At 46.2% G+C, this 26,861-nt stretch overlaps 1 protein-coding gene and 1 long non-coding RNA gene across 3 annotated transcripts in view; one reads left to right on the top strand and one right to left on the bottom strand.

Moving 5' to 3' along the window:
* The window catches only part of LOC144798849 (uncharacterized), a 72,109-nt gene extending 53,000 nt beyond the window's left edge, over positions 1-19,109 (bottom strand). Inside the window, exon 1 of one of the 2 annotated variants that reach the window (XM_078669929.1) lies at positions 18,837-19,109. In XM_078669929.1, the coding sequence (XP_078526055.1) occupies positions 18,837-18,903 (67 nt within the window). In that variant the 5' untranslated portion in view covers positions 18,904-19,109. The remainder of the gene's footprint in view (positions 1-18,836) is intronic. The other variant, XM_078669919.1, reaches the window with a different exon arrangement.
* Positions 18,448-26,861, top strand: part of LOC144798857 (uncharacterized) — a 286,173-nt gene continuing 277,759 nt past the window's right edge. The window contains exon 1 of the long non-coding RNA XR_013603680.1: positions 18,448-18,490. This is a non-coding gene — a long non-coding RNA (uncharacterized LOC144798857). The remainder of the gene's footprint in view (positions 18,491-26,861) is intronic.

The following is a 26,861-nucleotide window of genomic DNA, read 5'->3' as shown; positions in this document are numbered from 1 at the left end:
GTGACATCCATGTCACTCTGAATGGAGAAGACACAGCATCCCTCATCCTTCTAGACCTCTCTGCAGCATTTGACATGGTATCCCATCCTGTCCTCATCCAGTACCTAAAAGATACTATAATCCAAGGACAGGCATTCTGACAAATCTGCTCCTTCCAAACTGGAAGGACTCAGTCTGTCAGCCTGGCTCTGTACACCTAGGACACATGCAACCTCAGCTGTTAAGATCCACAAGGATCATCCCAGAGTCTGACCCGCTTCAATATATACATGATCCCTCTAGCCAGCATCATCTGCTTTCATGATATCAATGTCCTCTCTCAATTTGCGATGACACAACTTATTCGCTCTCATGGAGAAAAAGCCCAGTACCCAGATCAAGTGCAATGCCTGCATATTATTTGAAAGTTTTATAGAGCGCGAACAAGATCCTAGCGGATATCAGAGCGCTATACAAACAGTAAAATGTTACATATACAAGCAAAACCAGTAGATCCACAAAGAGGTACAAAGAATCTAATAAGTGTCTTGTGGTTAAGAGCTAGCTGCCTTTCACCACCTTGATTCAGTAGACCATACTCATGTGTATTTAGCCATGAGGATGGATTTAACTTCATTTTTAAAAGCAGCAGTGGAAGGGTTAAGTCTGATTTCTGACTCCAGTTATGAGTCTTGATGGCGCGTTGATTGAAGCTCTAAAGGGTGCGGTTGATGCTTTGGGCAGGCCACAGAGGGTGACACATCCGTATTCCACTCTGGGTATAACCAGAGTTTGTACTGCCTGCTTAAAGTCATTGTGTGGTAGGAAGGGTTTTAGTTCCCTCAATGTGTTTATCTGAAGATTGGCTCCCTTTGTAGCATTGCTGATATGTTTTTGCATGTTGAGGTTACTGTCTAAAGTAATTCCAAGTGACTTCGCTGAGTCCACGATAGTCGGTTGTACGTTGAACGCAGTGATATGTTTGATCCAGTCTTGCATTTTCGGGATTTGAGCTGGCGGGGCTATTAGGAGCAATTCAGTCTTTAGGGCGTTCAGTTTAAGATGATTTTCTGCCAGCCAAGTTTGGGTGTTCCTAAGAGCTATGTTAAGTAGTTTGATGTCCTCTAGGGAGTGTATCTTGAGATATAGCTGTGTATCATCTGCATACATGTGGTATTGCACGTGAGAGGTTTGTAGAACTTCAGTTAGAGGTTCCAGGAAGAGATTGAACAGTGTTGGGGATAGTGCTGAACCTTGCGGTACCCCCAGGGTCACTGGGACGGGTTTGGACAGGGTGTTCTTGATTTTGAATTGTTGTGTCCGATTTTGGAGAAATGAGGTGAACCAGCTAAGCACTGTCCCAGATAGGCCCATTCTGTGTTTCAGGAGGTCTAAGAGGTTATCGTGTTTAACCGTATCAAAGGCTGAGGATAGGTCAAGTAGGATGAGCAAACAGGATCCATTTTGGTCAAGTATTTGAAGCGCATCGTCAATGATGTGAGTCATGGCTGATTCTGTGCTGTGACCAGCACGAAACCCTGATTGGTGTTTGTTGAGTAGGTCAAAATGATCAATATGTTTCGTTAGCTGTAGATGTACACATTTTTCCAGTAGCTTGGCTAGGGTAGGGATATTGGAGATTGGGCGATAGTTGTTTAAGTCCGTGGGGTCTGCTGTGGGCTTCTTTAGAATGGGTGAGACTTGGCCTACTTTGAGGATGTCTAGGATGTTATGATCTTAGACCAGAGAGGTAGAAGCAGTGGGGTAAGGTCTTTGACTGCGTTTGCCGGAAGCGGATCAGCGGAATGGTTGGCTGGGTTCAATGCACTGAGAATTTTGCCTAGGGCAGCTTCGGAGTAGGATGAGAATGTTGACCATCTTGCATTATTTTTAGGAATAGGCTTTGATGGGGGTTGGCCTGGCAGGTTACTGGGAGCAGTAGAGGTAAGTGTATTCGGTCTCGCATATAAGGTTAGATCCTTTAGGAGGTCTTTCTTGATGGTGTCGGTCTTCAGGGAGAAGAAGGTGGAGAATTCTTCACAGTTTGGCTGCGAGCCTTCAACATCTTGTGGTCGGTGCGGTGCTTCCTTAGATTGGGTTTTGATCAACTCAAAGAGTTTTTTGGGACGGTTTCTTGACTGGTCAAGTTGGAGACAGAAATAATCGGCTTTGGTGCGCTTGATCTTGCAGAAGTATGCGTTTCTCTTTGACTTGAGAATCAGAAGGTGGTTGGTAGATGGTGTTGACCTCCAGGCTCTTTCTGCAGTTCTGAGAGAGCGCCTATCCTCATTGAGTATACCGTTATACCAAGGTTTAGAATCTTTCAAAGAGACTCTTTTTAGTTGCAGAGGTGCTACCTCGTCTATTATTGATGTCATGGTCGAGAGGTAGTGGTTGGTGAGCTCGTGTACTGTGGAGGATCCTACGGGAGGGAGCAATAGGTTGGCGCAGGAGGACGGAAGGGTATTGGGCTTAAGTTTTTTTAGGTCTCTTTTCCACACTTTTGGTCTTGTGGGTTGGGTAGAGCTCATTTTCACCTTTTCCTTAATGGTGAAAGTGATGATGTGATGGTCTGACCAATCGCAGGGTAGGATCGACTCTAGCTGAATGGAGCCTGTTTTAGAGATTAGTAAGTCCAGGATCGATCCTTTGTCGTGTGTTGGGATGTTGCAGAATAGCGTTAGGTCTAGGTCCGCCAGGAAATTCTTAAGACTGTTAACTGCTGTATCATTAGGATCATTCTAATGGAGGTTGAAGTCTCCGAGGAATATTTGTGTATTTTGTCGACCCATGTGTGATGACACCATGTCCATGAAATGTTCGGTGAAGGTCAGGTTCTCACCTGGTGGGTGATAAATGATATGCAGAGAGCAGACCGGTGTACCCTTACTGGTGATGCTGAGGCACATGTATTCACATGAATGGAATAAAGGGGAGATGGTTCTGCTTACCGAGATGTTGCTGCGGTGTATGCAGGCTATGCCGCCCCCGGACTTGTCAGTTCTAGCTCTGTCTAGTCTGATGATGTTGTAATGGGGAGGAACTAGAATGTCAGTGATTGGTGTGGAGGATTCTTTTGGCCAAGTTTCGGTAAGCACTATCAAGTTTGGCTCATGTGTGAGGATTAGATCAGCTATGTCCACTGCGTGTCGAACGGCCGATCTGCAATTTAAGAGAATACATTTGAGTGTGTGCGTGCTGGTGGTAGAAGAGGGATCTTGCGTGATAGGGATTCTTCTAAGGTTGTTGTTTGTGATGCCCCTGGTATTTGGTTTAGTGGTTCTATGGGGGTTTAGGGGAATAGTAGGAATTAATGAAGCCGCGGGTTTGTTAGGTTTCACTGGGGCGGGAGTTGGTGATGCTGGAGGTGTGTTGGGCTTCATGTGAGCGGTATCGTATGAACTCATCAGGGAGAATAAGTCACTTTCTGAGAGCGCGTTGCTGCTTCTAATTGGTCGAGAGGAGTTGTTGGAGGAGGGGACTGAGGTCCAGCTGGGACAGTAGGAGTTCGTGTCAGTGGTAGTTTGGCTTCTGGGTTGGCAGATTTTGGGATGTCTAGTTGTTCTGCCATCCCACGGTTGTTTCGCTAAACGATTATTCAGAGCTCGGAGTTCAACTTTGATTTGGTTCAGTGAAAAAATGATCTCATCAAGTCTGGGGTTATGTGCATGTGGGCAAGTGGTGTGAGGGAGTGTTGTTGGTGTGGGTTTGTAAACGGGTTTGGGTGCCTGCCGTGGGGACTGGCCTGGTGTAGGGATTGTGGAAGTTGTGAGGGTGGCTGTATTAGTGGCAACAGATGGGGTCTGATCAGGTATGTGAATAGTTGTGTGTGTGGGTGGGAGGGATGCTGCTGGTAAGAATGCGTGTGATGGATGGGCTGGGGTGAGGCTAAGAGTGGTGAGTGTGTCTGTGTTGAGGATATTGATGCAGGCACTGGAGACTGGCTTGATGTGTTGAAAGGGGCTAAAGTATGCAGGGAAGGTAAGGGGGTTTGAGTGTAAGGTGTAGGTGTTGTAGATGTGAGTGTGTGTGTAGGGTAGTCTGTGTGTGTAGGTGTGGATGGTAGGGATGCTGCTGATAAGAGTGAGTGTGATGGGTGGGTTGTGGGGGTGGCTATGTGTGGTGAGTGCTTCTGTGTTGAGGGAGTAGGCGTAGGGGGCTGGCTTGGTGTATGGTGTTGGGCTAAAGTATGCGGGGAAGGTGAGGTAGTTTGCGGGTAAGGTAGAGGTAGGTGTGTGTGTGTGTTTGAGGTGATATGTAGGGGAGGATGATTGGTCTGAAGGTATGGGTAGAGTTATGGGTGACTGTGGGTGAACGGTGTTCGCTGGGGGTACGTGGGTAGTTTCCGCTATGTTGAGTGTCGATGTGGTAGCTTGAAATGTGTTGGCGGGTAGCGGACTGAAGCAATGGCGTTGTTGTCAGTGTGGATAGGTCATGAGGTATGTTGAACATTGACGGAAAGGGTGGCTTGAGTAGCCTTATGGGGCTTAGACACTTGCTCCTTGATTATTGGGAATATGTTATCTAGTAGGCTTAGATTGCGATCTGTAGATTGCAGGAGTATGGTTCCATTATTGTAAATGGTAATGGTTGCTGTCGCTTGGAAAAGTTGAGAGGGGGCCATAAAGATAACTAGACCATGTGGAATGTTCCTGTTGGCGGAGAGTGTAAATAAGGTGAAAAAGGCATTTCCCCATTGCGCTCTGCGCTTCGTGTGGAAGATGATATCATTAGTTGGGTGTCCGTTGTGTAAAGAGAAATAGGGATCCGCTAGGGTGTTTCAGGATGTTGTTTTATAAGATTGTGTTTGAAGCGTTTGGCTGCGCTTTTAGAGAGGTTGGGGGGTGATGGTATAGGCGTGTGTGCCTGTGAGCTCCATAATAGGTGTTTAGTAAGGTGCTGCGTGGGTGAGTTTCTGTAGGCAGTCCGTGTTATATGATGAGCGCCTCTTGTGATGTGCCTATTGTGTGTTTAATGCGATGAGTGATAGGATACAATAATAGCTGAAATGGGTTATTGGTGTGAGGTTAGTGGCATAGCATGAGGAATCAGACCTGTTTCACTGGATAATGTGATTGGCTGGCGTAGGGAGTAGAAGATATACTTGTGTTGATGCTTCTCCAATATGGCCGCCTTATTTGCTCCAAGCCTCCTATTCACCAGTGTGGTCCTGTTTCTATATCCATTGATCACTGGATATTGTGATCGGCTGGCGTAGGGAGTAGAAGATATACTTGTGTTGATGCTTCTCCAATATGGCCGCCTTATTTGCTCCCAGCCTCCTATTCACCAGTGTGGTCCTGTTTCTATATCCATTGATCACTGGATATTGTGATCGGCTGGCGTAGGGAGTAGAAGATATACTTGTGTTGATGCTTCTCCAATATGGCCGCCTTATTTGCTCCAAGCCTCCTATTCACTAGTGTGGTCCTGTTTCTATTTCCATTGATCAAAGACTGCAAGTTGAAAATCTTCTTTCTAGCTCTTTGTACAAGTCCTCTTTTAGTTTCAATGGTTGGTGTATGGCCATGGAGGGATATGGTCTGTGTTTATCCAAGAGGGGGGGATGAGTCTCTCACCCTTGTTGTTTCATCTCCCATACCATTGCCGCCATTTTGATGGATCCTTTCAATGAGCTTTTGGAGCCAGGTTTAAAAATAATGGTGAGGCAGTTTTGGTTTTTCTGGACCGGAGAAAGGCTGAACTGTAGTCCAATGCTAGTGCTATCGGAGCTGATCCGCAGATGAGGGGGTGGGGGGGAGGGGGAGCTAGATGGTCCCCTTCTCCACATTTGCCCGATCCTGTTAGAAATGCTATTTTGCTCCACGCTGCCTCTGTGTTCGCGGTCCTGCGCTGTGCCTCGGCGCCGTTCAGCATACATCCGCACCTTCAAGGGCTGGTGAGAGAGGGGGCAGACGCGAGCAATGCGGTCTCCTCAAGAGGCGGCAGCTTCTGGGTTCTACACCGCTGCTGGTCTCATGTGCTTTTCGGTGTACGGCTGCAGTCAGTCGTGCGGCTGCCAAGGCAAAGCGGGTCGACGGGATCTGCAGTACTTGCTCCTTCCAAGGACCATCCGGTGGGGGCGAGCTCGCAGTCTTCACCGAACCACTCTCCCTCTTGAGTTTGGGATCGGGTGCCGCGCTCCCAGCATCAAGTGAACTGTGCGTATGTCCCCCGAAGATCACCCGCCTTCACTGTTGCAACTCGACTGCCGGGCATGGAGGTCAGCTCTGTCCGAGGGGATTTGCACTCTCCTGGCGATAACGGTGAGTTGCGTTTTCCGCTATCAGAGCTTCATATTCCTATGATGATGATCCTGTTATGCTTCCTTTGGTAATAATCCTGTCAAGCCAGGTTGTAGTTCAGTTACACCTCATTCGTGGCTAGCACTAAAGGGGATATTCCGATTAGGGATCCCCAGTGCGCGGAGCTCTTTTCACAGAGCTCCTACCAGTCGGCCATGTAGGCATGACTGAAAGTGCAAAATATATGACAACCAACTGTCTGAAGTTGAACACCGATAAGGCCACAATTGGTATTTTCGGAAAGGGCACTTCACCATGGGACACCGCCTGGTGGACAATAAAGTTAGGACCAACACCTACCCCCACCATGCAAGCCAAGAACCTTGGGATCATCGTCTACAGCACACTCTACATGACTGCTTAAGTCAACGCTTTCACCGTCTCCTGCTTCCATATCATTAAGATGCTAAGGAAGACATTCAAAGGGCTCCCAATAAGCACCCGGAAAACCTTCATGAGTGCCCTGTCGCAAACAAGCTGGACTATGGGACCACTCTCCATGCTCGTCGCTAACAGGCAGCAAACCATTCAGACCTCAGCAGTCATAATCACTCTCAGCCTCCCACACTGCACTCACATCCCACTACACCTGAAGGACCTCCACCAGCTACTGATACACAAATGAGCACAATTCAAATCCCTCACCCACACTTTCAAGGTACTACATAACACTGACCCAGCATACCTCAACAATCCCATCTGCTTTCACAGACCTCCCAGACACTTTTTTTTTTTTTTTTTAGACTTGTAGAGCACGCAGCTGCCCCAGCAAAGGGGCGTCCCGGCGCTAAAATCAGTAATAGCAGCTAACAGCAGGAACCCATCATGATGAAAGAAAGAACAAGCATTTGCAACGCAATAGGTCTCGCATTAACGTGAGTTTAAGCTGTTGGCGTGGTTAATGAAAATGCCATTTATTTATGTTTTAAAAACGAAAACAAAAATAAAAGGCATTGTTATTTGCAATGTCAATAGCTGAAACTTGTGTATGGGCGAGACCTATTGCATTGCAAATGCTTGTAGCTCAGTGGGCTATGGCGTCTGCTGCAGAAATCCGCACTTAACCTCAAGGCCACACCTGTTGAAGTCATTTAAATGAGTTCCATTGTTAACTTCAGAAAACTCAGACCTCTCTCCTGCACCTGAAACGTACCACACTGCCAGGGTTGCCACCTTCCCAAGGGAAACATTCCGGTCAGGTGTTGTCGTGTTAAGAGTCTGTGAAAGGCCCAGGCATGATACTAAATGTGACTTGAACCAAAATTGTATACATTCATTAATAGCATCACTTTACTGTCTTTGTTTTCTTTAATTATTAGCCCTGGACCGTTAGCGGCTCCCTCAAACACATAAAAAAAGTGCTTTCAACTCATGTTTGCTGTTTGAAGTGTATACAGGCAATGTGGAAAATACCGGCTTTCGGTTATTTTGCTTATTTCTGTACCTTGCAAGGCGTTAAACTACCGTCGGTGCCGATAGAAAACCGGACGTGGGCAGCCCTACACGCTGCCCGCTTTGATCAGGTGAGGGCGGCTCCATAGCCCGTGTCAGAACTGCTCCGTATGTCTTTGGCTGTCCTCGAAGCTATCACCGCTGGAATAAATAATATCAAACCCTGGCTTTAATATCTGGGAAAAGGGCAGTGAAGAGTGAAACGGCGGGCCCCCAAATATTGAATCACAATTAACGGCTACAACTGATGAAAACAAGTAAACCGCACGTATAGTTTTTTATTTTTACTTTTGAGTTCGTTCGCGTTTTACTTTTCTAGTTATTTTTACAAATTATTATAGAATTATTTTAATATTCCTCTGGTCTATCTCGAACACGCAACATCGAGAGGTAAGGCGGCGGTGAAGGCAGGAAAGCGAGGGAGTGAGTGGAAGGGGACTGTTTAGGGTGGGAGAGCAATAGAGACGAGAGTGAGTAGATCAATGAGAGCGGTGCGGGAGAGAGAGGTGAAGAGACAGTGTGGGTGAAAATGGAAGGGAGAAAGAGTGATAGACAGAGAGGCACAGAAGGACCCAGGAGAGGAAGCGAGGGTCACAGGAAAAAGAAAGATAATTATGGTGTGTGTGCGAGAGAGTTGAGAGCGAAGATGCAGGAAGAGAGAGAGCGGAACACACAGACGTTGAGAGATTGAGGGGTGACAAAGAAAGAGTGCGTGAGGGGCAGTAAGAGGAAATGTGAGGATGAGAGAGAGTCTAGAGAAAGAGAATGGGAGAAAGAATCAAGGGCGTAGGAATCCAATGAGATAGAGAAAAAGAGAAGCGAGTCAAGCAGAGAGGCGACTGAGGGAGAATGAGCAATAGATGGAGATGGAGAGAAGACAGCAAGAGGGGAGAAGAGAGAGGAGGGAGAAGTGGGCAGAAAAAGAAAGGGGGAAAATGGGAGTGCGGTAGAGACACACAGACCTAAGTGCAAGAGATATAGACTAAGGAAAGAGAGGATAAGTATCAAGGGGAAAAAAGAAAGGAGAAAGACAGAAAGAGGGGATAGAGGAGGTAGAAAGGAGAAGAGAGAGACAAGTGAGAAAAAGAAGTGAGAGAGATGGGAAGGAGAGAGTGAGCAAGAAATTACCAGAAGGCTTAAAGAGAGATGTGTGTGCGAGAGAGAGAAGTGAGAAAAAGAAGTGAGAGAGATGGAAAGGAGTGGGTGAGCGAGAAACAACCAGCCTGCTGAAAGAGATGTGCCTGAGAGGGAGAGAAGTGAGAAAACGAAGTGAGAGAGATGGAAAGGAGTGAGTGAGCGAGAAATAACCAGCCGGCTGAAAGACAGATATCCGTGTGAGGGAGAGAAGTGAGAAAAAAAGAGAAGTGGGAAACAGTGAGAGAGCGAGAGAGAAAATGTCTGCCTGACTATAGGAACCAGACAACAGAGTTTTTGTAATTCCTGCTTTGCACCTAGTTTCGGATTCCGCGACAACCTTACTGCTCTCTACAGCATCCCGTTCAAGGTCCTTCTGCTAGAATGAACACAAGCTGCTGCCCATCGAAGCTAAGAGGTGCAATATTAATTGTAAATAAAGGGCGCCAGAGATAATATGCCATGCTTAATGCACACAATGAGGGGACAACCCCCTGGGCCAGGCAATAACACTTCCTTCTCAAGAGCGCCTTGGGGCAAGGGGCGCGCACCGCATCAGCAGTCATGTATTCCACCAAAGAATAATTGTCATTCTATTTAAAGATAACTCAAGTCAACTCAGAACACAAAGCCCTTTGGAAATAGCGGCCCTGTTCGTGCGTTGCCTGGCTGACAAGTGATGGCATGGAAGAGAAGCCTGGGCGTTGTGTCCGCGCGCGCCACGGAAAAAGTGAAAGCAGCTGCAGCGTCCCGCAAGTGTAAGGGTGCCCGCGAGCGATGCTCTTGATGAGCGATGACGAGAGAGGAAAGCCAGATGGCGCCTGTGCGCATAGCCGTCCACGTAACTGCAAACTTTAGGCCACACAAAAAGCATGTGGTCGGATTTTTGAGGCCCACTTACTAAAAGTCTCGCCAGACAGCGCATGCGCTGGCTCAGGCGAGACCTAAAAAAGACCAATGGCTATTAAGAGCCACAGTGGTAGACAGAAGTGTGAGGACTACAAAACTAAAGAGATGGGAAAAGATTTGTCCTCAGTGCTTTCCGAGATGCCAGATAGTTATCCATACTCCGGATGGGTACAGGAAGGGCATTCCAAAGTTTAGCTGCCAGTGTGCGAAAGGCGTGCCCACCGGCAAGAGACCTCCTGACCCGGGGGACAACTACAAGGTGTTGACCTACTGAGCGAAGATGACGAGTGGGAGTGTAGGCGGAAAGCAGGCCCACTAAAATGTCGGGGCAGGGGAATTCAGAATCCTAAATGCAAAAAAGAGGGACTTGAACTCCACCCGTCTCGCCACCGGAAGCCAGTGTAGCTGACGAATGGCACTGGAGGTGGGGCAGCGTCTAGGCATGCCAAGAAGAGTTCTGGCGACTACATTTTGGAATCTGCAGTCTCAAAATCTCCGTCTTGTTGGTCCCCAGGTAAAGCGAGCTGGCATAGTCCAGTCTCGACAACACAGATGCCTGAACGATAATCTGTCTGATGGAAGGGTAAAAAAAAAATAGCAGAGGTTTGAACCCGCGCAGAATACCAAAGCATGTTGCCGCCACCTTCTTTGTTTGGGTTTGGAAACTAAGTGCATAATCGACCCAGACACCAAGGTTTTTCACCACCTGTTTGGGGGCGGGTGCATGGCCCAGGGTGGTGGGCCACCACTGTTCGCTCCATTCCATAGCTCAAGATCTTTCCCTACAGCAATATCTCCAACTTGCTGGCATTGAGCTGGAGACAGTTGGCAGTCATCCACCCTGCAACGTCTGCAAGACCACTCCGAAACTTAGCAGCATCATTCAGACAGTCATCGGAGAGGGCGACTACTAATTATGTATCATCAGTATATGATACAATAGTCAGCCTTCTCCTCTTGGCTACCGCGGCTAGAGGCTGAACATACAGGTTGAAAAGCATTGGACTTAATGCAGAGCCCTGCGGCACTCCCTGTTTGATGGAATGGACCCTGGAGGTGAAAGGAGTGGGCGACACTTGAAAGGACCTATCCGAAAGAAAGGAGGTAAACCAATCCAGGGCGAGATCCACGATGCCAGCCTCCTCCGTATCAAGATCTGGTGAGAGACCGTATCAAATACGGCACTGTGATCCAATAGGATCAGTGCCGAAGTACGTCCCTAATCCAGTGCTGCTATCAGATGTTCAGTCACAGCTATGAGGGCAGACTCCGTGCTGAGGCCCGCGCGGAAACTGCACTGGGAGGAGTCCAATATATTATTCTCCTCCAAATAGCCTGACAAGATGGAATTAATATAGGCTTCAGAGATCTTAGAGGCCCAAGGCAGCCGGGAGATACGGTGAAAGTTCTCCAGTTTAGCTGGATAGAGGTTGGGCTTTTTTAATAGAGGCATTGCCCTAGCCTGCTTCCATGACCTGGGATCCGTGGCCATAGACAAGGACATATTAATAACCTGGCCCAGAGGTGTAAGAAGCACAGGTAGCAGTCTCATAAGATGGTCAGGCTTCATGGGGTCAGCCGGTGAGCCAGATTTAACCTTCCTGCAGAGTACACGTAGTGCATCCTCAGTAATTGACGGGAAGGTGGCTAGTGTATGGGCGGAGGGGGATGGGCCTCCAAAGTCAGAGCTCATATCCACCTGAGGGAAGGTCTTATAGATGTTATTGTTATATATGCCTCACCTCGTGCTGCACGCAGCACGAGGATTTTCCTCATGTTTACAATTGTATTGATGTTCTATGCCTCCGTTCGGTTCTAGTACTCTGAGCAACGATAGTCAGTTGCCCGGAGTCCTGGAGTCGAGCGGCAGCACAAACCTGTGGGTGTTGTCATTTATAGAATAAAGAAGATACTTTTATTCTACAACGTTTCTTGAAGCTTATTCACTACATTTGGCGAAGAGCGGGTCCCGAACCTCTTCAACACCCACCAGGAAGAAACTCGGCTAACCTTCGGAAACTGCCGACTCCAACCAAATCGCTCTCCTCACCGTCGGACTTCATTTACTCCTCTGCTGGCTGCAGTCCGTTCCCTTTCGGAGAGATTTCCTCCAAAATTCACCATCTCCCTGGCTGTTCGTCTCGAGCCTCTCAACGCTTCTGTCTCGAGCCAACCGTCACGTGAGTACCACGTCATCCAGCGCGTCAGCCATCTCATTACTGAGGCACAATCAACGTTACTACGTCATCGCGCTCACGCACGGCGGCCATTTTCTAATTCGGTTGCCTAGTTACAGCTTCAATCACACGGAGCCGATATCACAGAAGCGCTTCAGCGAAATTACTTCCTCCTGCTATACAAAATCAAGCGCTTCCTTCTTCAACCAATAACAACATTTATGGTATTGTGTTATACTTATATTTACTTACATTGAGTGTCGAATTTCACCATTTTATTCGAGTCAGTTTGCCTCAGTGACAATCACAGTACAATTAATGCATAAATAATACTCTCATTTAATTGACATACGTCATTGTTTTTACCAATTCTTTAAATTCATTTCATCAAAATAACCACAACTCACCTCCAATGGCTTCCAATCAACAATTTGCTCAACCTCCACCTTTCTTACAACTTCCTGGCAAACCAACTATTCCCTGGCGTCAGTGGGTTAGAGCTTTTGCCAATCACATGGTGGCAATTGACGCAGTCAAGTTTGCTCCTGAAAGGAAAGTTGGCATTTTATATGGTTGCTTAGGTGTAGCTGCACAAAATGTATTTGAAAATATTCCAAGGTCTTCTCCTCCATCTGGTGATGCTGGTGATAGTTGGGACGAATACAAAGAAGCTTTATCTCGCTTAGCTCGTCACTATGGTGAAGAACCAAATGAAATGTTGGAAAGACACAATTTCTTTAAAAGGAGACAACAAGAAGATGAGTCGGTTGAAGAGTTCATTGCCCAATTGAGAATATTAGCGTCCACATGTGAATTTGAATCTAATCCTGATATATACATTCGGGATCAATTTGTATTTGCGTGTTATTCAAAAAAGATTCAACAATGCCTTTTAAGTTGCAAGAAACCCACTCTTCAAGAAACTATCGACATTGCTAAGAGCATTGAAAGATCCATCAATACATCCAATGCTCTTCAGAAAGATCAACCTCATACTTCTGTTCACACTTCTTCATTTGATAATTCTAGTTCTGTTAATTTAGTTAGTATGAATAAGTCTTTTAGACAAATACAAAGAAAACCTAACCCTTATTGTTACAGATGTGGTTCTAAATCACATATTGCCAATAATCCTTCTTGCCCTGCTACAGGAAAAAAATGTGTTTTATGTAAAAAAAATTGGGTTATTTCCAGGGCATGTGCAAATCTGTCAAAAGGACATCCAGACCTTCTGTTAACAATATTGTATGTCCTGATTTGGATGATTGCATTGATGAATTCCAAGACATGGTTGTATCTATCCATTGCAATTTCATTGATGCTTCTAAATTAGTCAAAGGTCCATACTGCTCTGCACTATTTGGGAACATTGAAGTTACAGTAATGGCAGATTCTGGATCTCCAATAACCATTCTTAACGATATATTCTTTTATGAAAAATGGAACAATTCCATTTCTTTGGTTGAATCTGACCTCAGTCCCAAGGCATTTGGTGAATCAGATATCATCATGCTTGGCTATTTTGACTATAGACTAGAATGTTTTGGCAGATCTATCATTACAAAGATTTATGTTGCAATTAAGGGTCGCAATATTGTTGGCTGGCAAGATCTCGCCAAAATGGGTATCTACCTAGTTCCTGGTTCGAACGATCCCATTAGAGTAGGTGATCCTCCTGAAGGTTATTCCCCTGTTCCACCTTTTGTTCCTGATTGTCTTCTCATTAATGATCATGAGTCAGACATTAAACAAATCTTGGACAAATTTCCTAAAGTTTTTTCCAATCAACCAGGTACTGTCAAAGGCTTTCGTCATGAAATTAAGCTGAAAGCTTCTGCTCAGCCCATTGTTCATAAAGTTCGCCCTGTCCCTATTAGTGCCAGGGATGAGTTCAAATCTGTACTCGCTTCTCTTAAAAAGGATGGTATCATTGCACCTTCAGACTCTTCTGAATGGGTTTCGCCCATCGTTATCGTTCGCAAAAAGAGTGGTGAGGTTAGGCTGTGTGCCGATTTACGCACATTAAACAAAAATATTTTGGTTGATTGCCATCCCCTCCCCAAAATTCACGACCTACTCGCCAATCTAGGTGGTGCAAAATATTTTTCTTTAATTGATTTGCGTTCGGCATACCATCAGGTGCCCCTAACTGAATCTTCTCAAGATCTCACCACTTTTGTGACCCCATTTGGTGTTTTCAAATACTTAAAACTCCCATTTGGACTCGCTAGCGCAGCTAGTGTTTTTCAAAAAATAATGGACCACCTTTTTGAGTCTGTTCCTGGAGTACAGGCCTATCAGGATGACATCTTAGTTTTTTCACCTGATTGGAATTCCCATTTATCTCATTTATCTTCTGTTCTGAGCAAACTCAATGAAGCTGGCATGACTATCAGAGCTGACAAATGCAAATTTGGTTCTCAATCATTAGAATACTTGGGTCACACTCTTACCCCTGAAGGCATTAAACCCAAGTCTTCTCTCATTGAGGCTATCACTAATGCTACTCCCCCCAAAGATAAAGATGCTCTCCGCTCCTTTTTGGGTTTAGCGGAATACTATGCCCGTTTCGTAAAAGGCTATGCTCAAATTGTAGAGCCTCTTCGTTCCCTGCTTCGCAAAGGCTCTAAATTTTCTTGGTCTGAAGATATCGATGCCTCTTTTACCAACATCAAAAACATGATTGTCGGTGCTCCCGCATTACATCCTTTTCAAGATTCTGCCAGATGCTTCATAATGGTTGACGCCAGTTTGACTGGTTTAGGTGCTGTATTAGGTCAGTGGGTTTCTGGTAAAGAACACACAGTTGCTTTTTCCTCTAGGACACTTAAAGCTTCTGAAACCCACTATAGCACCATTGAACGAGAGTCCTTGGCTTGCGTTTGGGCCATAGAAAAATTCAAAAACTACATTTGGGGGCGAGAATTCGATTTGTTTACTGATCACAAGCCACTCACTCAACTTCTTAATGGGGATGGTCTAGGAAGAGCCTCTTCTAGACTTGTCAGGCTCTTGTCCAAATTGCATGAATTTCACTTCAATATTAAGCACATTTCGGGTGGTAAAAATTTTCGTGCTGACTGTTTGTCCCGTATGTCACTCAATGATTCATCTGATTTTCAAGGGATTGGTGACGTTGAGTGTGTAGTCGCCACTCTTGATGCCACCAAATTGTGCCCTCGCATTACAGAAGAATCTTGGTCCAAAGCCAATGAAAATGATCACACTTTAAAATTGGTTGCACAATACATTACAAAAGGCTGGCCTGAGAATAGGAAATTGTCTAATGAGCTGAAAGCTTTTTCCATGATTGCTCCTGAACTCTCTCTAGTTGACAATTTGATAATGAGACATGATGTTTTTGTTCCTCCCTCTGATGTCAGACTCGACATCATTAAATTTGCACATCAAGGACATCTGGGCATAACAAAGACATCTCAACTTATCAAATCCCATTATTGGTGGCCATCTATTGAGTCCCAGGTTAAATTTTACATTGATTCATGTAATGAATGTTTACTATCGGATAAGAAATGGAAACTCATTAATACGCCCCTTCATCCTGTTCCTTTTCCAGTCAAACCCTGGGAAAAGGTTGGATTGGATTTTTCTGGTCCATATGATGTCCTTCCCCATGGCATGAAATATGTCATTCTTTTGATTGACTACCATTCCAAATGGTTGTATCACATGTTTTGTGACTCTCCCTCCTCTGCCAATGCCATAAAATTTTTAAGGAACTTGTTCATCATTGAAGGTTGTCCTTCTATTGTAGTTACCGATAATGGTTCCCATTTCATATCCGAAAAATTTGACTAATTTTTACTAGAACATGATGTTGTTCATTTCAAAGTCGCACTTTATTCGCCCACTTCAAACGGTTTAGTTGAACGGGCTAATAGACTTCTCAAAGATGCTATTCAAACCGCCATTTCCTCCCACAATGATGTAAAGAATTTTGTTGAAGAAAAATTTTGGTCATACAACATTTCTCCTCAATGTACAACTGGGATGTCTCCCTTTTCATTACTGAGAAATAGGAATGTTCACACCAAATTGTGTCCCAAGTGGTTATCTGAGAAAAATGTTGAGATCTCTCAACCTTCTAATGTTTCTTTATCTGAAAAAGTCTCACAAAAACAACTTGTCATGAAGAACAAACATGATTCAGACAAACGTTTCAATTCTATTGTCCTAAAAATTGGTGATTGGGTACTCATTAAAAACCCAAGAAGAGTTGCTAAAGGTATCTCTAAATTCTCCACCCCAGTCCAAGTAACTGCTGTCAGTAAGGCTTCTGCTTTACTTGGCAACAGAGGATGGTGGAACAAGAGAGCTTTAGTTCATTTATCCAATTCACAAGCTCGCTCATTATTGTCTTTGAATAAGGAACAATTTGATCAGTGTGACTGGTCTTTTTGGTTGGATCTTCCAGTTTCTTCTGACTGTTCCTCTTCCAGTCCTTTGTCAGGTGCATCCGCATCTTTAGCAGATTCATCTTCCTTTTCTGATACATCCGCCTCATTGATGTGTTCCTTTCCCTCAACCGCTGATTCTGAAGTTGGTGGGAAAGTGTTACATCAAGCTTCTGCTTCATCTATTCGATGTAGGAGGTTACCTGTCAGGTTTAATGATTATATTCTAAATTGAAATTTGTTTTCATATCTCAGTTTGAAACACTTTTTATTTGTCACAGATTAATGATTTTGTTTTCTTGTTTTTTAATTTTAATATTGTGAAAAGGGAGAAGTTGTTATATATGCCTCACCTCGTGCTGCACGCAGCACGAGGATTTTCCTCATGTTTACAATTGTATTGATGTTCTATGCCTCCGTTCGGTTCTAGTACTCTGAGCAACGATAGTCAGTTGCCCGGAGTCCTGGAGTCGAGCGGCAGCACAAACCTGTGGGTGTTGTCATTTATAGAATAAAGAAGATACTTTTATTCTACAACGTTTCTTGAAGCTTATTCACTACAGTTATCCACCTTATTTATAAAGAAGGTGGCAAGGTCCTCACATTGTTCGTCTGACTTGATGGCGGACGCCACAGGTGCCCCATCATTTTTGAGATTTTTGAGAATGTAAAAAATTCTCTTGGAGGGATTATGGCTGTTTCTGATCTCATCAGCAAAATGTGCTGCCCATGCTTTCTGAACAGCCCTATGGTATTTCTTAATAGCTGACTGCTAGCATCCGTTCAAGATCGGATCAGAATCTCGCCTCCACGCCCGTTCCATTGGCTTACAAGCTTTACACATATTGGTAAGATTGTTGTTATACCATGGGTTGGATTTAGTGCTCCGACACTTAGATTGTTTGGCAGGAATTAAGTCATCCAAAGGATGCCGTAGCCATTCAGATAGTGCTTCACTGGCGGCATCTGGATCTTCTGGCCAGCTAGGCACACTCGAGGAGAGGATGGTTCTAAGATGATCAAAGTTTAATTTGTGCCAGGGGCGATGGAGCGAGCGTTTCTGAGGTGACTTTCGAGTGGGCACAACCCCGAAAAGCATCTTAGGGATCAAATAATGGTCAGACCAACATAACAGAATGGGGTTTGAAACAGAGAGACGTGAAAGGTAGGAAAAAACTGGATCAATTAAGTGGCCAGCAGAGTGGGTGGAACCATGGACTACTTGGAGCAGCTGGCAGGCCGCTAGATCAGCTGAAAAACTGTCCCCTTCTGAGTCATGGGGAGTGTCAAGGTGCAGATTTATGTCACCAATGACAGTGAAGTTGGCGTACCTCATAACCAGAGAATCCACTATGTCAACCAGTGCAGCCTTGCATTCCTTTGAATGGCCTGGGGGACGGTATACCAGTATGCCAGACATGGTATAGTTGGAGTTAAAGAAGACCCCAAACCGTCCACACTTGCATCCCGCTACGGTTTCTTTGACAAGTGTGCTGGAATAGCATGATTTAAAAACAACTGCCACCTCTAGCCTCTCGATGAAGGGTGAGGATACTATAGCCTGGGGGAAGGGCCAAGCCTGGTTCTACGACCGGGTCAGCTGACAACCATATATCCGTCAAAAAATGAACATCAGGAGATTTGTCATGTAACAAGTCATACACATTAAGGTGGTGTTTAAATGACGACCGGCAGTTAAGACTAAACAGTTTAATATCCTGAACAAAGCCAGATGGATGGATAGGGGGGCATGAAATGGTCGCCCATGAATTAAAGCCACAGTTCCTACAGCAGAATGGATCCGCAGAAAGCTTGCAAGGGGGAAGGCAGCAGGTGTTCCTAGCTAGCCTGATGGCTAAAGATTTGTCACAGGAATACGAAAGCTTATTATTTCCAGAACCGGCAGCATAACTGGCGCCTGGCGACGTCCAGGCGCAGACGGGCCTGCATTTGGCACGCTGAGCAGCACGGCCGCTGAGCGTGTCCGCGGGCTGTTAATGCCTAAATACTGGCAAAGTGAAGAGTTCCGCCCCCTCCACTCCCGGAAATGCGTCACCAGGCCGATTTGCCACCTCCCACACATATGAAACACAAGATGTGGATACTCTGTATAGCTGAGGTATGACAAAACCACTAACTTGCATGTCCATATTTATAATAGGAATTGAAACTACGTACTAGCATGCTTAATGCTGTTAGGAGAAAAAAAACACAAGACTAGCTAAAAGTAATGGGAATTGCATGGAGCCAGCCTGCAGCTACGCTCATGTAAAGGGTGTCGTATTTAACAAATAAATACACTATTCAAAAAAATATTCCACATTAATTGGCACACGAGTGGTGAGATTAACTTGTATGGTTAAAGGTTGTTTAGTTGTGGTAACTACGTACAGAAAGGCAACGTGAGTGTTAACTCGATAAATTAAAGAGTCTATAATCTGAAGACGAAGGAGTTTTAAACATACCTTGTCTCTCCTTTTCCAGCCACAAACGATTCAGCCTCCCCAGCTGCTTTTCCTGATTCCGTGCCATAATTACTCATTGGCAATGGAGGCGAATCGCGCTGAGAGTGAGCGATATAATGTTATAGCGTAGGGCGGCAGTCAGGATAAAACAATCGGATTCAACACAAACCTATCCATTCCGAGTTGATTTGTTTACAGAAATACAAATGTGGCTGCCCCAATACAAATGAATCCTCTAGCGCTCTAGTGTTGAAAAGAAAGTGAACGGAAGTAACAATCGGGAACTAGGAACTAACAAACGAACAGGGCGGCCATTTTTAAAGAGAATATTTTACGATAACCAACATCCGAAATCCACAATTTGACTCTTTTCCCCCCTAACAAGCATATATTTCGAATTAAGAATGGTACAATTTTAAAGTGTTTACAATGTATATTTTTAATCTTTCATACATGGGAACATGTCATATTCTTCCGACTGTTCATTTTTTTATGAACATCGGTGCGCAATATTACTTCTAACTCAGTTCTTTCTCCAGTATTATTTGTTTATTGCAAGGGGCTCGTAGTCTGTGTGATTAATAAAAAAAATCCCACAGCTAGCTAGAGTCCCGAGGAAATAAGGTATTGCTATAGTTGTCGGAAATATCGGGAGGGTTTTTGAGTCTATAAGCTATATCGCAAGAGTTCAACACGGAAGGACTGACTGCAACTAGTCTAGGGTGACCAGGCGTCCCCGTTTTGCCAGGACGGTCCCTGTTTTTAACCAGCTGTCCCAGCAAATTTCAAGAAATTTAGCTCATGTCCCCGTTTTTGGAGAGGGTCGACTGAAAACGATGGGAGGTGTTTTTTATGTTTTACAAAGCAGGGATACTTAGCAGTTGTTTCAAGAAAGCAATTTAACGGGCAAGCTACTGGGCTTAAAAATTCGTATTGTGGTGAACGGCGTATCCTTATAATGTAACACAGATAATTTCATTCAAGAGTATAAACATAGTTTATGCCATTTAATTGGCCAGGCAATACCAGCACAGCTGTGGAACATGTTATTTTAGCTGCGCTGCAAAGTGTCCCTGGAATTTTTTATCAAATGTTGGCAACTATATTTTTGTAGTGTTTTAATGTATTGGAAACCAAACTCTCTCTAACAATAACCAATTTTACACAGAAGTCAATCAAAAATTTACTAGCATTTGCGCCAAGAATTTTCAATTCTATTAAGGACACGGAGGCAAGGATTATGCTTCTCTTATCTTTACTGCAAAACACAGCAGCCAATGAAAACATACAATTTAGTGTAAAACAACTACATTGCCCATGATGCACACATATAAGCCACGCCTCCATAGTCCATAAGATCCCTATGCGTGGTCCCATCATCCTCTTTCTTTGTAGAGAACGCAAGTCCAAACATATGCATGAACAAGTCCAAAATCTCCTCCAACGAGGAATAATAACCTGAAGTCTTCAAGCGCAAGCTCTTGCCATCCAACGTCTTCTATTCCGACTTCTTGTCTGATCCTGAAATAAAGGAAATGAAACATCCATAACCACTGTATTGCCAATTATGTCATACATGCAACATGGGCGGGTAAGCTTTTAACAATGTTAATAAAGCCGTGTGGGATAATCCTCGCCTCCGTGTCCTTAATAGAATTGAAAATTCTTGGCGCGAATGCTAGCAAATTTTTGATTCTATTACAGGACAGGAGGCTTCAGATTATGCTAGTTTAACGCTGTCCAAACACCACAGAAGTAATATCACCCACCGGCTTGCAATAAAGCGTTTTGAAAGTCGATTCCGAAGAGCAATCTGCACAACGCATAATGTCTTGAATGTTAGAACCCAACATGTAAGACTTTGATGCCATAGCACCTCTAACAGAATGCGCACCAAACATTTGGATGTCAATACCAGCTTCCTGCATTACAAATCTAAGCCATCTGGCAATGGTGGCAGTCACCACTGGTTTAAACGGCTTCTGCAAAGCAATCAACAGTTGAGAACAACCCTGTGGTCTCAATGCCCTTGTACACTCTTCATATGCTGTTAAACAATGTACTACACATAATTTTTCATTTTCCGGGAAAGCATTGTAATCAATGTGATGAGAAAGTGTCATGGTACGTCCGTTAATAGTGAAAAAAAACCCTTCCGGGGTAAATACTCTACCTGTAACGTCGAGAGCGCTCACATCCGATGAACGTCTACACGCTGACAGGCATAGCAACATAGCCAACTTGGCCGAAAGCTGCTTTCTAGAAAGAAGAGCATTAGTAGGCCTCCGATTGAACAGGGATATAACTAAGGAAACATCCCACAGACCCGTATATTTGGGTTTAGGTGGGTTAGCGACCCTAATTCCCTTGAGAAGTTTGCATACAACCGGGTGCATACCCACCGGTTTGCCATCAACCAGCGCATGACCCGCTGAAATGGCTGATCGAAAATTGTTGACTGAGCGATACGCCAGGCCCTCCGCAGACTTTTCCGAAAGGAAATTCAGCACCTGGGATAACTCCTACCCAACGGGATCCAAATGTCGTTCAAAACACCAATCCACCCAGTTTTTCCAGGCTGAGGAATAACGCTTCCTTGTGAAAGGTGCCCAGGCTTGCTTGATAAACTCAGAAGCCCTGTCTGAAACTCCTAGCATGTGCCACTGTTTCCGGAAAGCCTCCATGCCATCAGCGTGAGGCGTCTCTCTAGAATCATGGGATGGCGCTCCTGAAAAGGGCCCAGGAGCAACGATGTCGAGTCGGGAAGTAACCTGGGAAGGTCGCAACTCCACTGTAGCAACTTCGGAAACCACGGCTGAGATGTCCACCACGGTGTCACAAGGACTATCTCTGTCCGTTGCCTGATCACCTGTGCCATCACCCTGGGGAAAATTAAGAATGGGGGAAATGCATATTGAGTCGCGCCCGACCAATCCTGCAGAAACGCATCGTCGCTCGTGCCATTGGGTCTGGCCTTCAGCTGAAAAACGGAGGAATCTGACACGTGAGTCTGGAGGCAAAGAGGTCCGTCTGAAAGGGACCCCAAATGCTCTAAAGCCACTGAAAGACTGTGGGAAGCAACTTCCAGTCACTGTAATCCCTGACGTGCCAGGAGTTCCAGTCCGCCACCTGATTGGACTGGCCTGGTATGTACTCCGCAATCACCGAGATCTGGTGATTGAGGCAATAGTGCCAAAAATCCTTGGCTATCTCGACAAGAAGAGACGATCTCGTGCCTCCCAACTTGTTGATATACCTCACCGCGGACACATTGTCCATGCGGAGAAGGATGCAGCAAGAGGTCGGCTTCGGGGACAGTGTCCGAATTGCGAAAGACCCTGCAAGCAGCTCTAGGCAATTTATGTGCAAGGATAATTCCTGCGGAGACCATCTTCCACCTGTGGAGATATCTCCGCAGCGCGCGCCCCAGTCCCAACGGCTGGCGTTGGTCTCGATAAACACTTCTGGTTGGGGACCGAAGATTGCCCTGCCATTCCAGGCATCTACGTGACCTAGCCACCACTGCAGTTCCATCCTGACTTCCTGAGACTATGGAATGATGTCCGCGTAGGACAACCCTCTCTGAATGTGTTGGATCTTCAGACACTGCAAGGCCCTGTAATGGAGAGGACACGAAAATATGGCCTGAATCGAACAGGCTTGGACTCCCACTACTCTGGCAATGGCTCTGAGCGAAACCAGCAGTGCGAGAATCTCTTTGCGAGGTTGATCACAAACCCCAAACTCTGTAAGAGCGTTGTCGTGAGGTGCAGATGCTGTAAAAGGGTGGCCTGACTCTGGGCCATTATCAGGATATCGTCCAGGTAAATTATTAGCCTCACCCCTCGTTCTCGCAGGTGGGCGACAACTGGCTTCATCACCTTCGTGAAACACCAGGGAGCCGATGAGAGCCCGAAAGGAAGGGCCAAATATTCGTACCACTGCCTGTTCCACCAGAATTGGAGAAAACTACGGTGTGGCGGGAAAACTGGAATGGAGAGGTAGGCGTCCTTGAGATCTAACCTGACCAGCCAATCTTCTTCCTGCAAAATGTCTGCTAAAAGATGGATCCCCTCCATCTTGAAATGATTGTAGGTGAGAGACTGATTGAAGCCCTTCAGATTCAGGACAAGTCTGTTCCCACCCCCTTTCTTCTGGACCAGAAAAATGTTGCTGCAAAAACCGTGGGGCCCCTCGTTGCACGGGGCTATCGCGTGTTTGTGCAGCAACTCCGCAATTTCTTTGTCTATGAAACTGCGATCTTGTAGGGAAAAATGGAGATTCACGGCGAGAGTGTCCTGAAACGGAGGAGAATAAAACTCTAAGTGAAAACCAATGATGGTTTTCAACACCCAGGCGTCTTGAGTCAGTCTCTGCCAGTGCAGAAGACAATGCTGAGTGCGACCCCCCCAAGGGAAGATGAGAATGATATGAAACACTCACTTGAAGACTGTTGGGCTTTAAAGTTAGCCCTGTTGCCGCCATTCTGGAAACGTCCCCTGTTGAACCTTCGGCGTGAAGGGTAGAATGTACCTCCGCGCGTGGAGTCCCACTCCCCTCTTCCGCGACCGAAGTCGCCTCTCTGGGAGCCTTGCTGGAAACCGCAGCCTGACAAGCGGCCCCTGCCTCAATCGGCCCGATTAAGAACACCCTCCTGAAAACCTCTTTTTATTCCAGACTGCGGTTTGTCCAGGGATGTGAAGGTGCCCACATATTTCGACACGTCTTTAACAAAACGCTCTCCAAAGAGATGCCCGCTCGCCAAGGGACCGGGTTTGGCGTCCGCCAATTCTGTGAGGTTGCTATCCATCCTGATGAGCAGGGATTTGAGTCTTTCAGCTGAAATTGCGCAATTGCCATTAACAAGAAGGCATATAGCCCGTGGGGTCCAGCCCACTAGGATATCAGGGTCCACCGAGCAGCGCTCTCCTTGGCCACCAGGGCCATCTCTAAGATTTGGCCAAGGGGCCTACCACATGTAACAGCTTATCTTGGCAACTGCGCCAAGCGCGGTCGTTGCCTCTCTTGGGGTCCTTAGAGAATTTCTTTAAAAACGTGAGGAGACTCGCATCTATCTCTGGCGTCTCGGCCACCTTGTCTGGGACTTCCGGGCGTGGGCATTCCGACCGTAGTGGATTGCGCACTTCCCTGGAAAAACTCTTTCTGAGGTTTTCATGCAAGTAATCGGAGACCACCGGAGGAGGGGTCCAGTCAGAAGACCGGGGATGCATGATATCTGTAGGATCGAATGTGGAAGGAGTGTTCGGAAGCTCCGAAGTCGAAGGGAGTGAAGTCTTCGCCTTCTTTGCAGGAGGAGGTTCCTCCGAGGTATCGTTATCTGTGTCCGTGCCCGTCGTGGTAGTGTCGGTATCTGTGTGCACCCGTTGTTTAGACTTAGCCTTACCCCCCGAATAGGAATGGTCGCCTGCGCCACTACTGGGCAACGTTGACAGTGCTTGTGCATGTGGCCATAGCTTTGCGGTAACAGTGCCCTCACCAGAAGCCGAGGCTTCAGACTTCCTCTTCTGCGGCTCTTTGCCATAGCCATGGCGCTTGGCGAAGCTCTCTAACAGTTTTTTGATAGGTCGCAGGGCTGCCGCCAGAGCCTGATGGACGGTTTGTGGAACCGTACTCTCAAGTGCCTTATTTACAGAGGATTGGACCGAAGCGTCCAGAGTCTCTACCAGGGTATCCTCCATCACAGTCTCCTGCTGTTCCTCATACACCTCCTCCTCCTCTTCATTGGGGTATTTGACCCAGTGATCCATGACTTCAGGTGGTGTGATGAACTGTCTCTGTTTCATAATGTAGGCCTATAGTCACAACCACCAGGAGGAGTAATGGGGGGGGGGGGGGTCAGCCCACCTGCACACAACAATATTACTCAGTAGAGTTATAGAAAGAACCCCCTCAGCAAAGCTGTAATCAATGGTCAAGAGACCTGGGCCCAGTAATCAAGATATAGGGAGCGTGTGCGCACTCCAGAAGCCCCGATTTTACAACCGGTGAGGCGATCTGTAGCAGGGCGGTACAACCGACAGTAAAATGCGTGTGGGAAAAGACTTGGAATTCGCGCTGCCCAATCGCGCCCAAAAGGAGCCCAAAAGCGGCCCAAATGCACGTGATTGGGAGCGTGCGTCCGCCGAGAGCCACCCGGCGCTTGCGGCAGAGGAAGGCGATTAGGGAAGCCCAGCGCCGGTCTCTAAGCGTAACGAACAGGGCACAATGCCGGGAAAGCAGGCTCAGTGATGTGCGGTGACCGCCACTGCCCGGTCAGAGACCGTACCACACGCGACTCTGTTTCAGGAATGTCGCATTAATAAAACTGCCCGGGCACACAGCATTCGCGCACTTAACCCAAAGGGCTGCAAATACGGGCATGAAAAACGGAGCATTGGCTCCTGAGGAAACCTGAGACCAGTAAATAACCTCTACTCAGTGAGAAAACACCAAACAACAAGGAGTAATAGATCAAACAAAGCTTAATCTAAGTCAATAAAATCAATAAATCATCTATCAAATCCCATGAAAGGCAAAGTAAGGGAGCATGAAAGGCACACTTATCTCTTGCTGTGAGCAGCAAAGAAAGAGGATGAGGAGACCACGCAGAGGGATCTTATGTACTATGGAGGCGTGGCTTATATGTGTGCATCATGGGCAATGTAGTTGTTTTACACTAAATTGTATGTTTTCATTGGCTGCTGTGTTTTGCAGTAAAGATAAGAGAAGCATAATCTGAAGCCTCCGGTCCTGTAATAGAATCAAGTTTAATATCAAAAATAGAAAACTACATTTCCAAACGGTTCATGACGTCATCTTCAGACATCCAATCAGGCCATGCCCATGACGATATAATCCTAGGACGCACCAGAGATGATTGCCTTTTCACTATTCTTCATTGTATTTCTAACGTGGTGTTTGTTGTGTGCATATTATGTATCGGCTGTGTTTTGCTCTTGTACGCAGCGCCGTGGGCGTGTTACAGCTTATTTAGCACCTCACAGGATTGCGTGGGAGGCGGGTACTGGAGCGTTCCAACACTCTAACTTTATCCTCTTTTTAGCTCGTTGCTCGCAGTGTGCGCCTGACACGCACCGCAAGAAGCCCTACTGTATGGGGATTAACAAGCCATGCTGCCTTGCAAGTAGAGAGCTAGAACTTCTGCATTTTGTTGTGCATAGCGAACGCTTCCCACGCTGGGGCCAGTGTCATTTGATTTGCCTCCTTTGCAGTCGGCTTTTCCTGGTTTGAGGGGTTAGCACCCCGCCCTGGTTTTTCCTATGATCCTCTCTATTGCGCCTTCCCATGATATCTGCCTAAGATGACAGGGCGCCAGTTTGGTGATGACAGCTATCATCAGGACATGCAAGAGGATTTACTTCTGTTTGAGGAAAACTGGGTTGAGGCCCCTTGATGCCCCAAAGACACATTCTTCTAATAGAGCCATAGCAGCCGCCCTTTAGCATTTCACTAGCCACCGGTAGCATTATGCTTTCAGCACTACTGCCCCTTCTACCCAGGTTCGAATAGACAATGACGCATTTCGTCCTCTGAATGGCCCCATAATGCGATCATGACACTTATTTCTCACACCTACTCATCAGATCACGCATGCATGATGCGTGACAGGTCTCCTGACGCTTCTTTTCCTTCCCCTTCCATGTCTTATGACCAGGATTCTAACCCTTCCTCTGCCTGTCCCTCAGACTCTGTCAGGACGACTCCTCCACCCCAGAAACGCCCGAAAGCCCAACGTGACTGTTCCCGCCCCTCCACTTCCTCACATCTCCATCCTTCGAATTCATTGGACTTTGACCCACACAAGATTGTCCACCCTTTTTCCTCAGACTGGGTTCCCCTCCCTCCTGTTGCAGACTATGCCCTCAAGTGCATCAGGAAGGGTTTTGACAAAGAGGCGCACATTAGATTGCATTCCAAGTGCCCCCTGCCTGTCATTGCAAATAGGGTGACTGACACACCAGAAATAGACCCAAACCTGACTACTTTCCTCAAACGCTCTTCTAA

The sequence above is a fragment of the Lissotriton helveticus genome, chromosome 1_2 (assembly GCF_964261635.1).
Source record: "Lissotriton helveticus chromosome 1_2, aLisHel1.1, whole genome shotgun sequence".
NCBI classification, from domain to species: Eukaryota; Metazoa; Chordata; class Amphibia; order Caudata; family Salamandridae; genus Lissotriton; species Lissotriton helveticus.
The sequence above is the reverse complement of the archived record's forward strand: the minus strand, read 5'-3'. Positions and strand labels throughout refer to the sequence as shown.